This window comes from Panthera leo, chromosome F2 (genome assembly GCF_018350215.1).
Source record: "Panthera leo isolate Ple1 chromosome F2, P.leo_Ple1_pat1.1, whole genome shotgun sequence".
NCBI lineage: Eukaryota > Metazoa > Chordata > Mammalia > Carnivora > Felidae > Panthera > Panthera leo.
Genome location: NC_056695.1, coordinates 33,887,300 through 33,901,859, shown reverse-complemented (window position 1 = coordinate 33,901,859; position 14,560 = coordinate 33,887,300). Strand labels below are relative to the sequence as shown.

The window sequence follows — 14,560 nt, the reverse complement described above, 5'->3', positions numbered from 1 at the left end:
ATCAACAAAAACTGCTGGATACTCCAATAAAAAAAAAAATGCACAAAGGATTTGGTCAGGTAGAAAACCCATATGACTAATAAATACAAAATGATCTTCAATTTTGCTAATAAACACAAATTAAAACAAAAACAGAAAATATAATTTGTAACCTATTGGATGGGCAAAAACTGAAAAGATAATATTCAATGTTGGTAATGGTGTCAGTCCACAGGTCTCCTCATGCACTGTTTTGGGAGTGCAAACTGGTGCTACTTTTGTTGAGCACAACTTAGCAAAATTTACCAAAATTAAAAAAAAAGAACATTTCTTTGATTCACTACTTCCACTGCTAAAAATTTAGCTTAAAAATAAATTCCAGACTGACACAGTAATAAGCTAATCACAAAACTTTTTACAATGGAAAAAAATTATTCTCTGTTAATAGATGTAAATTGGGTCATGATACATACCAAACGTGAATTTCTAGGCAGTTATTTAAAGAGAATGGTGTTGACAAGGGCATTTCTGAGAAATATTAGGTGGGAAACAAAGTGCAGAAGGAATGTGATTCGTTTGCATAAATTTGAAATGTGGAAGTGGGGTGGGTTGAGTGTGTACCAATAAACATACTCAGATGTAAATATTTTTCTAGAAAACACATAAGAAATAGAGAAGTGTTTACTTTGGGGGAAAGGAACTGAGAAGGGAAGAAGGGGAGATGTGAAATAGAGGAACATTTTTATTTTATACATTTGTAAACCAGTCTAGGGCCCAGTCTAGTATTCACAATTTTGTATATTACAATGAAATTGTATACACATGATAAACAGCTCATCTATTGCAGAAGTTTGTTCCCAGCTTGTCAGTTAGAAAAACTGGAGAGGCCCAAAGTTTGGAGCACTGTCTATAATTTATTAACTGGTTAATAAAAGTACAATTTATTATTGTGTGGAAATTCAGACATTTTTTTTTAGAATGAAAGGCCTTCACAATGAAAGATTGGAGCTACTGGTGATGGAAAATGACAGAAATAAAATACATATAACTATGATGGGAGCTACTTTTGCTGTTGCAAGGGGAATCAGAAAAGGGTAGATGTGGCCTTAACATCAATTTGTGATATTTCAGCTCCACCCTGACAAGTGATCCAAAAATGTCATATGTATTTACCTTCAGTGCCAGCAGCCACAATCCTTCAACATCAGCACCACTTATCACTTTTTAAAATGGAAACTGAAAACACTGCCTTTTTTTTTTTTTTTTTAAACTAAGCTTTACATCCAATGTGGGGCGTGAACTCATGACCCTAAGATAAGGAGTCACATGCTCTACTGGCCGAGCCAGGCAGGTGCCCCTGAAAATACTGCTTCATGTGGGGGCCACCACCATCTACATCATCATGTTTATAAATAAATCTGTTTTCTAACAGTGAATATGTGGCTCTGTGAGCTTATCAGTTGCTAAAATTTGAATTTTTTCAAACTTACAAACGAGAAAAGGTTTTAAGCCTCATGTCAGCCTAGTTCCCCACCTATAACTGTTGAGGGTCATTTGCACAATCACAATGGGGATTAATAGGGCTTCCTGGGGCGCCTGGGTGGCTCAGGTCATGATCTCACGGTCTGTGAGTTTGAGCCCCACGTCAGGCTCTGTGCTGACAGCTCAGAGCCTGGAGCCTGTTTCAGATTCTGTGTCTCCCTCTCTCTCTGACCCTCCCCCGTTCATGCTGTCTCTCCCGTCTCAAAAATAAATAAACGTTAAAAAAAAAATTAAAAAAAAAATAGGGCTTCCTGCTACCACTTACGTCATGTATGTAAAAAATGTGCTCAGAGGTTCCAGGGAATGATTCCGGAAATATTCAAATTCTCTGCACAGCTTTTTCCTCATCTCCATGTCAATTTTGGAAACAGTAAGAGGATTTGTTTGATTAGCCAAGAAGTTGCCATAATCAGTGGTCTGGAGATGAATTTTCACATCTGAAATTAAATGAAACCTCAAATCAGATTAAAATTTGAATATACATATCTAGCTTTTACAATGTTAATTGAGTTTATTGTGACTTTATGATAAATGTATATTAAATTATCTTATTAGACCTTAACATAAGGTATTTATATGATACAGCCTTGAGTGTTACTCTCTAAAGCAATACAAAATTCAATGTTAATACAGATATTCTGATACAACAGAAGAATTTCAGTTATCTAAAAAATCTAGAATTATTTAACACAGCTGAAAAGAACATTAACAACCACCTACTTCTAAGTTTACCTTAGCCGGTTGTAGTCATTTGGAAATAGCTGCTCAGAAAACTGTAGAGAAGGATACTAAGACTCCATCTCAGCTTGATGGAAAAGAGAACTTTATTAGTGATGTTTACCATGGCTATGGAAGGTGGAATGGGCAGTCATCAATAATACCCTTTTATTATAGATGAAGAAATTGAGTCTCATTGGGGCTAAATGGTGGAGTCAGATAGTAGTAAGGCTTGAATTAGGAGATGGATCTACTTATCTTAAAATCCAACATCATTTCCAGAAGACCATACTAGGCGTCCTGTAAATGGCCATGTTTTTGAATGCCAGGTGATTGCTGAAGCATTAAGTGGGAGAGGAGAGGTAAGAAATGAAGCCAGAGAAGTAAGCAGGGGATGTCCCAAGAAAGGCTTGAATGGCATCCTTCATCCTGAGGATAAGAGGGAGCCACAGTGGGCTATGAATTGATTGCTCTGGGAGCTGATGAGACAGTGGGTTTGCAATTAGGCACTCAAGTGATTCTTAACATATCTGAGATTCAGAGGGCAGGCACTCTTCCTTAGTATCTGGAGTATATTATGCACTGGAAATATTCTTTACCTCACAGCAGAATTCATTTGCTCAATTACCTATTTAATTAACTTAATTTTTAAAAATTATACCCCCCCCCACCTTTTTTTGCCATGTCTTATTTGGCTTTTATTCTAGCAGTTCAGATTTTTATACAATTTGACAGTTTGTATTCTCAGCACTGAGGAATATTTGCCAACAGAAGAAACACAAATGTTATTTCTTTCAAAACCATGATATTTTGCTCATGTGGCATATGTTTCTTCTAAGCAAAATAACTTCCAAACCTTTCAGCTGCCAGTGAGATCCTGAAATTCAACGTCTCAAGTATTTCAGACCCCATAGGAATCTTGTAATATTGTGGTCAGTGGAGAGGCAAATGAAATAGAAGGAACCTTTTTTTCCCAGCATGAAAACAATCCAAGGGACACTTGCATTCAGATACTAAGAAAATCTCAGGATCTGAACCGTTTGCTCTGAGATGATGATTGACTGCCAATAAGGTCAACAATGCATGTAGTTTTATAGTTTTCAAAATGGGTTCAACATAATTTTTTCTCTGCATTTCCCCAAGTGCTTATTTAAATAGGTTTGTGATAAAAAGGACTTTGTGGTCAAATAAATTTGGAATAAACAGGCTTCTTAGCTGCAGGAACTGAAAGCATTTAACACATTAATTTGAGTGATTTTTGAAAAGAGTATGGTGCCGAACCTCCCAAGCCACTAGAAAACAATGGAACCACCCACAGAGCAGACTGGAAAATTACACTGCTTTTTTATTCGGAGAAGTAATGTGGCAAGTGACATTTCTCTTTTTTATTCAAATGAGGCAATGGAATGTTTTCCAAACTGGGATCACTACCAACTAAATCAGTTTAATAGGTCCCAAACAGCAAAGAAGAAAAGGATTCGATTAGGCTGTTGTAACAAATATCAGAGTATATAACACCGAGTAGCATATACATATGTGTGCGTACAGGTTGTAGTGTAAAAATGGGTCTTCTGTGGGTTGCAGTCACTGGGTTCAGGGAATTATCTGAGGTCACTTGGCTACTGAAACAGGATAATGATCTGGGACATTATGATTATCTTCTATTAGCTTGTGAGCAGATCATTTTTAGAGAAGGGTAATTTTTTTTTTTCCTGTGCAGTTTCCCATTTGGGGCTCTCTATAAAAGTGAATGTCCAGACCTTTCACACTGCAGGTAGGTTTTATTTATTTATTTATTTATTTATTTATTTATTTATTTATTCATTCATTATAAAAATTGTTTAATGTTTGTTTCTATTTATATATTTATATCAGAGAGAGAGAGAGAGAGCAAGTGACAGAGGGGCGGAGAGAGAGGGAGACAGAATCCAGGTTCTGAGCTGTCAGCAACAAGGCCAACGCGGGGCTCCAACTCAAGCCGTGAAATCACAACCTGAGCCGGAGTCGGAGGCTTAACCGACTGAGCCACCCAGGCCCCCCCCAGGTAGGTTTTATGCCAAGGAAGCACCTTCAAGAGGTACCTGGAAAAGGTGCTATCCTTGAGCAGTCCCCTGCCTTTTCCCTGCACCCTGCTGAAGCTGAACTTACAAAAGTTATCTGACCTTTTTGAATTGTTTCTTCATCTGCAAAATGGATATAGAATTCGTACTTTTAGGTTGTTGTGGGGATTAGACAAGATGATGTAGGTGAAGAGCCAGCATATAGGAACTACTACTTAATATTATCTTTTTTCTTCTCACTTTTACCACCTATTTCAAAAATAATTTGATTCATTTCGCTAAAGACTTTGGTTTTTATTCTCTAAATCAGACTATTCTCAGCCAATATATTGGCATCAGCCATCACATCTTATAATTACTCAGATTTTAATTTGTATATATCAGTATCTATAAAACCAGAACTTCTCCCTCCATTTTTGTTAATATACTTCCATTCTCCCGGTGATAAAACTTCAAATCCTCTCTGGTACTTTCTCACTCCAAATCCCCTCTATTGTTCCTTAATGTCCTCTCTGGTTTCCACTCTGTGTGCCCCTGGTTTAGAATGGCCACATGACATCAAGATTACTGTGAGCTCTTAAATTGATTCTCCCAAGTTCATTTCCTCCTCATGTACTCCCTGCCTCAAATTTAATCTTTACTAATAATTATTTTGATTTTGTAATGCTCCTATATGAATCTTGGAGTCACTGAAAGTTGTAGGGAGATTAAGAATGACCTTCATAATATTTGTTGTGTCTTGCCACTGACAGAATGGTTTTAATGGACATCAACTCTCAGCCTTACCAAAATTTCCCATTTCATAGATGAAGAAACTGAGGTTCAGAGAAATAACATGTTCATGTTTTCTATGCTTGCAAGTATTTGACTGAAGATTCAGACATGTCTCTTGTCCTCATTAGTTTTTCTAAAACTCCATAATCAGACCTCCAAGGTCCTTCAAAATTTTTCCCAGTCTAAATTCTAGCCTTTTCTCTAGGTATTCTAGTATTGCAGCCAAACTGGTTTACTCCTCACCTATATGCTTTTATATAGGAATCTGTATTTTATTAATTTTCCCTGCTGGGGCCCAGTGCCCAACCATCTCAAAACTGCTTCCCTGCATCTCACTGGCATTTTCCTAGCCTATAGCCATGAAGATCTGTTTCACTTTTGAGTATATCTGCTATTTATAGGTTTCAACTGTTTTTGTATTTTTAAATTTTAATTGTTTTTACTTATTTATGATATCCTTTCAGCTAGATAGTGTTTAGGGAATGAATAATATCTTATTGTATATCATTTCTCCACATCATCTAATGCAATTTTTATTGCATAGATGAACTTCAAATATTAGTAGATTTAATTTGTGATTAAAAACTTAGGACCATGGGAATTCAGGCTGGTGCAGCCACTCTGGAAGACAGTATGGAGGTTCCTCAAAAAACTAAAAATAGAACTACCCTATGACCCAGCAATTGCACTACTAGGTATTTATCCTAGGGATACAGGTATGCTGTTTCGAAAGGACACATGCACCCCCATGTTTATAGCAGCACTATCAACAATAGCCAAATATGGAAAGAGCCCAAATGTCCATCGATGGATGAATGGATAAAGAAGATATGGTATGTATATATACAATGGAGTATTACTTGGCAATCAAACAGAATGAAATCTTGCCATTTGCAACTATGTGGATAGAACTGGAGGGTATTATGCTAAGTGAAATTAGTCAGTCAGAGAAAGAAAAATGTCATACTACTTCACTCATATGAGAACTTTAAGAGACAAAACAGTTGAACATAAGGGAAGGGAAACAAAAATAATATAAAAACAGGGAGGGGCATAAAACATAAGACCATAAAACATGGTCTCTCATAAATATGGAGACCAAACAGAGGGTTACTGGAGGGAGTGTGGGAGGGGGGATGGGCTCAATGGGTAAGGGGCATTAAGGAATCTACTCCTGAAATCATTGTTGCACTATATGCTAACTAATTTGGATGTAAATTAAAAAAAAAATTAAAAATTAAAAAACAAACAAACTCAGGACCAATATAGCACTTCATTATACAATTCCATGTTACCAAGGTTGAAACTCCACATTTTGATTCTTATTCACCAGAATGAATGTTTCTAAACAAACTGGTGCTCTCTGAAGAACAGAATCAGCTACATAGAACCATGTACTAAATACCATTAATCATAACCATGAGATGGGAAGAATTATTTCAGGAATTCAAAAGTCTAGCAAAAGAGGGGAAACTGATTCTTGTTGTGTATACACTACAGTTCAGGGAGGTTCTTATGATTTCCCAGGAATTCTTATGGTAATGCAGTTTACAAAACATTTTCAGGAATTTCTGATGCTCCTGATGATTTAGGATTAGGCCAGGGAGATACCATCTAAGTATCAGATAAGAAAACACCATGCTAAAAGTTAAGCAGCTGGCTTAATATCCTAGAACCAGAAAGTGGAAGTGCTAGGACTTGAACCCAAACATGTAGATATTTCTAATGTGAATTTTCAGATTCTTACAAGGTACAAAACACAGCCTTAGGCTAGAGGAACTTGGACAGAAAATTATATAGTTTCTGTCCCTTTTTTTAAAAAAATGGATATTTCTTTTTAAAATTTCAGCTTTATTGAAGTACAATTGACAAATAAAACTATAAGATATTTATTTTAGAGAGAGAGTGTGTGTAAGCGGGAGAGAGCAAAGGGAGAGAGAGAGAGAGAGAGAGAGAGAGAGAATTATAAGAAATCTCCACACTCAGGGCTCAATCCCATGACCCTGGGATCATGACCTGAGCTGAAATCAAAAATCGGAAGCTCAACCAACTGAGCCACACAGGCGTCCTGCAAACTTTAAGGTATTTAAAATGTACATTTGATGGGGCACCTGAGTGGCTCAGTTGGTTAAGTGTCCCACTCTTGGTTTCAGCTCAGATCATGATTTCGTGGTTTCGTGAGTTTCAGCCCTGTGTGGGGCTCTGCACTGGCAGCATGGAATTCTCTCTTCCTCTCTCTCTGCCCCTCCCCCACTCACACTGTCTCTGTGTCAAAATGAATAAACTTTAAAAAACAATAAAGTGTACATCTGATACACATATACATTGTGAAAGGATCCCCCCCCACACACCTATTTAACTGACACCTCAGTGGCCTCACATATTGATAGGCTCTGCCCTTAAGAAGCTTAGAATATAGGAGGAGATAGATTCATTATTCAATTATGAGTTAAGCCCTTAACTGTGGTAATTCAGGGAGCTAGAAGATAGTCAAGTGCGACAAATGTCCTCCCTCAGCATGACGCATCTATGCAAGTGTCACAGAATTAGGACTGTTACAAGGCATAATAGAGTACAAAGTTAAGGCTTGTCAATTGTACTCCAATAGGGGTACGGGAGGAAAAAATTTACAGAGGAAGTAACTCAGAGTGGAGACTTTAAAGAGGAATGACTGTTCTCCAGGCAAACAGGATAGAGAATGGAATCTGTGACTGAAGGAATAGCTTTACAAAAGGTAGAAGGATTTTGAGGAAATGCTTACAAGGTAGAGATCAGCAAGACTGCTCCAGTCTTTTGAGCCAAGGGTGAAGTTTATCCTATATGGTGAAAACCATTGAACTATTTTTGAACAGGAAAGTGAAGGTATTGGATATGCACTTTTAATACAAGGTGAAAAAAGTGCTATAATTAGAGGCACAAATAATATTTAAGGGAGCATGAAGAAAGCCTTTTGAACTAAGTCATATATACATACATATATATATGTTTAAAAATAGATAGTAGGTATAAATACAGGTAAAAAGTAAAAGGTCACCCATACTTGTCATCCACCACCCCGCCCACTCATTCCCAGAAACTATTCTTAGTTTCTGTTATATCCTTTCAGTTTCTTTGTATCTAGACCATCATATAGAAAAAATATTTTTAAATTTGTCTGCCTTTTTACTAAAGAGTACTATGCCACACATAATTCTTCCCCTTGCTTTCCTCCCTTAATAGATCTTGGTGATCTTTTTGTATCAGTTCTCTTAAGAGAGTGTCCTCATGCTTTTTTTTTTAATAGCTGCAGAATATTCTGTGATGTGAATGTTACATAATTTGTTTAATTAGTTCCCTGCAGATGGACATTTGATTTGTTTCCATCTTTTGCTATTCTAAACAATGCGATATGAAATCTCAGGCCAAGTGTATATGCACTTGGAATTTTGATAGGTACTGCCCAATGGCCCCCTTAAAGATCTTTTTTTTTCAGTATTTTTACTCACCAGAGTGGCAGCCCTTTTAGGGAAGGGACTGTATCTTATTTAATTTTACTTCCTTGACTCTAGCCAGAAATGTTTAATATGTTGTTGTTAAATTAATTTTTATTGGAAAGGAATGAAGGTCATCTCCTCTAAACGTGAGATATAATCAACTTTCCTCATTCCCTTTCAAAAAATTACTTTTCAAAAAAGGAAAAAGTTTAATTCAGAGAGCCAGTGGACACTTTTCACCAAAAATTTTAGAAAATATGAATTACTAAATTCTAGAGATCTAAAATATTAATTTTACCAACTTGTCATTTTTGAAGAGGAAAGAATATTTGCAAAAGTCTTACTTGTAATTTAAAAAATTCTAATGAGGGGCGCCTGGGTGGCTCAGTTGGTTAAGCGTCTGACTTCAGCTCAGGTCACGATCTCGCGGTCCGTGAGTTCGAGCCCCACGTTGGGCTCTGGGCTGATGGCTCAGAGCCTGGAGCCTGCTTCAGATTCTGAGTCTCTCTCTCTGCCCCTGCCCCGTTTATGCTCTGTCTCTCTCTGTCTCAAAAATAAATAAAACGTTTAAAAAAAATAAAATAAATAAAATAAAATATTCTAATGAGGGACACCCGGGTGGCTCAGTTGGTTAGGTGTGCAACTTCGGCTCGGGTCATGATCTCACGGCTCGTGAGTTTGAGCTCCACATTGAGCTCTGCAGTGGGGGTGCAGAGCCTGCTTGGGATCTCTCTCTCCCTCTGTCTCTCTGCCCCTCCCCCACTTGTGCTCTCTGAAAACAAATAAAGTTAAAAAATTAAAAAAATTAAAAATTCTGACGAAAATAGCAGTGTTGCCATGATAAGACATGGAGAAAACTTAAATTCATGTTACTAAGTGAAAGAAGCCAATCTGAAAAGGCTACTTACTGTATAATTCTAACTATATCACATTCTGGAAAAGGGAAAACTACAAGAGAGCAAAAAAGATTCGCAGTTGCCAGAAGTGGGATGGGGGAGAGGAATGAACAGGTGGAGCAGAGGCTTCTTAGGGCAATGAAAATACTTTGTATACTATAATGATGGATACATGTCAATATATTTGTCCAAACCCATAGAATGTATAACAACAAGAGTGAACCCTGATGCAAACTATGGACTCTCCGTGATTATGATGTGTCATTGTAGGTTCATCAATTATAACATCAATTATAACAGGCCACGGTAGGGAATGTGGACAACGGATGAAGCTGTGAGTGGATGCAGGCAGGAGGCATATGGGAAATCTTTAAAATTTCCTCTCAATTTTGCTATTAACTTAAAAGCTGCTCTAAAAAAAAAAGTCTTAATTTTTTAAAAAGTGTTAATTCTTTAAATTTTTTAAAATGTTTATTTTTGAAAGAGAGACAGAGTGAGAGACAGGGAGGGGCAGAGAGAGAAGGAGACACTGAATCTGAAGCAGGCTCTAGTCCCTGAGCTGTCAGCACAGACTGACATGGGGCTCGAACTCACAGACCAGGAGATCATGACCTGAGCCTAAGTCAGAAGCTTAACTGAGCCACCCAGATGCCCCGGCAAAATGTTAATTCTTTAAAAGAACATTTTATGCCACTTTGACTTTATTATTTTTCTGCAAAGTCACTTTTAAAGACTTCAAAGTTTCCACGTAGTACAGCCTTCCAGCACTACCAATGGGATAGGCCATGTGAACTAGCTTCCCCCTTCTATCTCTGGGAACAGCAGAGTCACAGAGTGTCCTAGCAACTGATTCAGGTCACTGTTAGTCAGGGGCAAACCTTGGAACAGATGAGTATTTCTGGTCACACTAGCACAATTATATATGCAGTTAAGCACAATTATGAATTCTAGGACTTTTCAAAGTTTTTCTAGACAATGTTCATTTTCTCTTCTAAATTTACCTGAAAACTTATATTCTTTCTAAGTAAGTGTAAAACAATTTGTTGATGTCAGAACACTCTTGAAGTCTAGAGGACTTGATAACACTAAAGGCAAATTTAATCTCTGCCAAATTAGCTCTTCTTTTACAGAAAGTGTCTGTGTCAGCACATAGTACCACAATGACAGTTTTATCCACTCTTCTTCCCCTGTCTTGGTACAGTGCAGATTTTGTGCAAATGTAAACAGAAATCCTTAAGTCCTTAACATTGATCCTGATAAATGCCCTTGATTTTTTTTTCTTCAACTCTTTTTTTTTTTTTTTTTTTTAAGATTTTATTTTTAAGTGATCTCTACATCCATCGTAGGGCTCGAACTTACAACTCCAAGATCAAGAGTTACGTGCTCTACTGACTGAGCCCACCAGGCACCCTTCTCTTCAACTCTTCATCAACTCAGAAGATGGCTCGGTTTCTCTCAGTGTATTTGCAGATACAACAGCTGCATTGCTTTTCCCAAGTTATTTATTTCCCAACGTCCTATGAAATAATCAGGTAGGGCAGACCTTATTATTATCCATATCAAAAAGGAGCTGACATCAACATAGGCATAATCATTTATCTTTAATTCGTGCTCAGGAGGCACAGACATTTTAGTGGAAAAAGAGTTGTGGATATGTCTATACTCCATCCCTGACAAGAGTGTCAGATTAGACAGAGGCATTCGAAGCCTGAGCATCCTCAACTGTTAACTGCAGACATGAAATCCTTATTTAGATTTATTTTCTCAGCAGCCAGTATAACCCGTAGTTTAATGACCCACACTTGACACTCCTGGGGGTCTCCAAACAGATTGGCACACAGATTCAAACATAGTTATGAAATGAGTGGTTAAAAAAATATATTAGGAGGAAAGAAAGATAGAAACCTGAGATAAAAGAACAACAAAGTGTTGATGGATGTGACAGGATCTCTTAACCAGGGTGCAAGGATGGCTTTGGGTGGCCCAGGACCCCTGATATTACATGGAAAATTCTGTGTGCATTTACCTGGGTGTGTTTTTCTAAGAAGAGTCATTCTCTAGATCTCTGAAAGGGTCCGAAACCCATTTTTTCCTCCCAAATTGAAGCTGATGGTGATTTCTTTCTGAATTCTTTAGTGAGCTGGCTAAATCTGGTTTTGTATCATATTTTAGGTATTTTTTGTATTGTTTGTGTTAAAATTTGCATTTTTTAGCTTATTTAAAAGTTGGACTGGGGCATTTGGCTGGCTCAGTCAGAGGAGCGTGTGACTCTTGATCTTGGGGTCATGAGTTTAGGCCCCACTTTGGGTGTAGAGATTACTTAAAATAGATAAATAAATAATCTTAAAAAAGTAAAAGCTTGATTGAAAACTAAAAAGAATTCATTGAAGTGGCTTCTGTTAGAAACACTCATTCTGCCTTGTGTTCATTCACTTTTTCTACTTCAACTTAAGCACATTTTCTTTTTTTATTCAAATATAGTTGACATACATTATATTAATTTCAGGTGTACAACACAGTGATTCAACAATTATCGGGGTACCTGGGTGGCTCAGTTGGTTAAGCATCTGACTCTTGATTTCGGCTCAGGTCATGATCTCACAGTTTGTGGGTTCAAGACTCGTGTTGGACTCTGCACTGACAGTGTAGAACCAGCTTGGGATTCTCTCTCTCCCTCTCTCTCTCTGCCCCTGCTCCTGGTCTCTCCCTCTCTCAAAAATAAATAAACTTTAAAAAACAAAACAAAACAACCCAATGATATACATTACAAAATGCTTACTGCGATAAGTGTATAGTGACTGTCAGTCACTACACAAAATTATCACAATATTTATGCAGAGTTTCTGTACATGATTAACATTCTTCAGTCACCAAACTCCTAATATGCTGAAGTGATTTATGGTTTGGGATTATATTGTAATTATACGTAGCCTACAGAATTATTTATCATCTGAAAGATTTTTCTAGCTGTCTCCATTGCTAATGAAAGGAGTAGGTTAATCTCAACTTGGGCAGCTCCACCTTAACTCTGGCTTTAACTGGTCAGAATTACAAACAAGTGACGTAGGACCCTCAGACTCAGCAAAGTCACCTTCAGGTTTTTTGTTTTGTTTTTGCTTTCAATACCCTTCCTAGCGGTTTTGATCCTTATTGCTTTCTTGCTTTTTCTAGAAATATCTGGAAGTTTTAAAGCACCTTATTATTGACGTGTGTTGATTTTATAAGTACATTTCAAAATGAACTAGTGTAGTTGTTTTTATAATAAAAATAATGTTTCATAGATGAAAATCTTTGGGAAAGTTTTGAAAGTATTGTAGCTTAAAGATAATTTCCAGAGGAAAGGGGAAAATGGGGAGGTATCAGTCAAAGGGTGCAAAGTTTTGGAAACACAAGATAAGTAAGTCCTAGAAATCTGTATAGCATAGAGCCTGTAGTACCCCACCCCACACACACACACAAATAATAACAGGCAGGAAGAAAGTTTTGGAGGTAATGGTTGACTTATGGCATAGATTGTGGTGATTTCATGGATGTATACCTACCGCTAATCTCATCAGGTTGTATACATTAAATATGTACAGTTTCTTGCATGTCAGTCACACCTCAATAAAGTGCTTAAAACAAGATCATTTTCGTTTACCTAGTGCTTCAGTTTCTAACACATTTCTCATGTATTATCTCATTTATTTCTCCAAACAAAGCAGGCAAAGCAGGCTTTACCATCATATTTTACAAATGAGGACACTGAGGCTCAGGTTTTGAGCCTTAGGCCACCTACCTAGCCCCGGGAGAGGTCAAAGTCAGTACTTTTGAATCCAGGGTTAGCCTCACCACTTGCTCATCTCTTGATTTTTTTCTTAAGCTTCAGTTAAAGGTAAAAACCTGAAATAAACTCTCATACCAATTTATACTAATAAACTAGGTATAGAATAAAACTCTCTAAACCAAGTTTCTTAGCATTTTGTTGGGGGGTGGGGAGGGCATTTGTCCCTGGGCAGTTTGCTGAGTCCTTCTCCAAATATTATTTATAAATATGTAGGATGAAAATACATAAGATTACGAGTGAACAAAAGATGTTAAAATACAGTTATCAAGATGTTTTAAAATGTGTAAAACATACTTACTTACTAAGACATTAAATATCAAGATTAAAGAGTAAGTGTAATACCTAGTATAAGTGCAAAATTGTGAAAATATAAATGATATTTCAAAGTATCTGCAGGAATTGTATGGGGATATGAAAATACTGACTTTCTATTGGTGACAAAGCACTAACCACTGATTGTTGCCTACATTCATAATGAAAGGAAATGCTAAATTTCACTTACAGAAAATTGGAAATAAAGATGGAGTTGTTTTTTTTTTTTTCCTCCTCCAAGTTCATGGACCCCTGAAGTCTGGACCCTGGGAATAAAAACCTATTCTGGACTCTCAGGCCATGGGAACACAGTCGGTTCTTTAAGCTCCCAATGGGAGGTGTCATTCCCTTTTCCCCTTTTTACATGGTGAGAAGAGCAGCTCTTACCTTCCAGGGTCTCGCACTGGACCAGGTTTATGTAGTCCTGCTGGGTCAACAGACTGGCCTTGCACCCTCGCACCAGGCCTTCCAGGTAGCCATGGTCCACGTTAAAGTAGAACTCGGCACCCTCCAGCATGACCAAAGGGATCAGAGCCAAGTTGGGCTGAAACAGCTCCGGATGCTGGTCAGCTCCTGAAGATTTGCTCTAGTCTGGAAAAAAATGCTCAATTATGAGTTCTCAGGAAGAAATCTGTCAGCTGATAGTCAGGGTTTTCATGACTAGTTTCTTCTGGTTTCTGTGGCTTTCAATAGCCTGCTCAGCCCTGTTTTCACAGCAACAGTGAATCAGCTGGATAACTCGAGTAAACCCTGGAAGCAAACCATGGAGAGTAGGAGACAGGGAGGGTCAGGGCTCTGCTCTATCCCTCCCAAAGGGAGGGTCCCCCTCCCAGCTGTGCCACTGGAAGGCCTGAAACACCTGAATGTTTGGTAAACATTCCTCCCTCCCTCGGAGCCTGTGAGCTTTCAATTGTAAATTACATTTGTCCTCAATCTCTTGAAGATTATTAATATGAAGAAAGAGAGGCCTTTTTTCTTTTT

At 37.6% G+C, this 14,560-nt stretch overlaps 1 protein-coding gene across 2 annotated transcripts in view; it reads right to left on the bottom strand.

The window, feature by feature from the left end:
• ATP6V0D2 (ATPase H+ transporting V0 subunit d2) overlaps window positions 1-14,139 on the bottom strand; it is a 47,705-nt gene extending 33,566 nt beyond the window's left edge. For both annotated transcript variants that reach the window (XM_042923672.1, XM_042923671.1), the window contains exons 1-2: window positions 13,967-14,139; window positions 1,787-1,958 (exon numbers count right to left, since the gene is read on the bottom strand). In XM_042923672.1, coding sequence (XP_042779606.1) covers window positions 1,787-1,958; window positions 13,967-14,096 — 302 coding nt within the window. In that variant the 5' untranslated portion in view covers window positions 14,097-14,139. The remainder of the gene's footprint in view (window positions 1-1,786; window positions 1,959-13,966) is intronic.
• Between the last annotated feature and the right edge of the window lie 421 nt (window positions 14,140-14,560).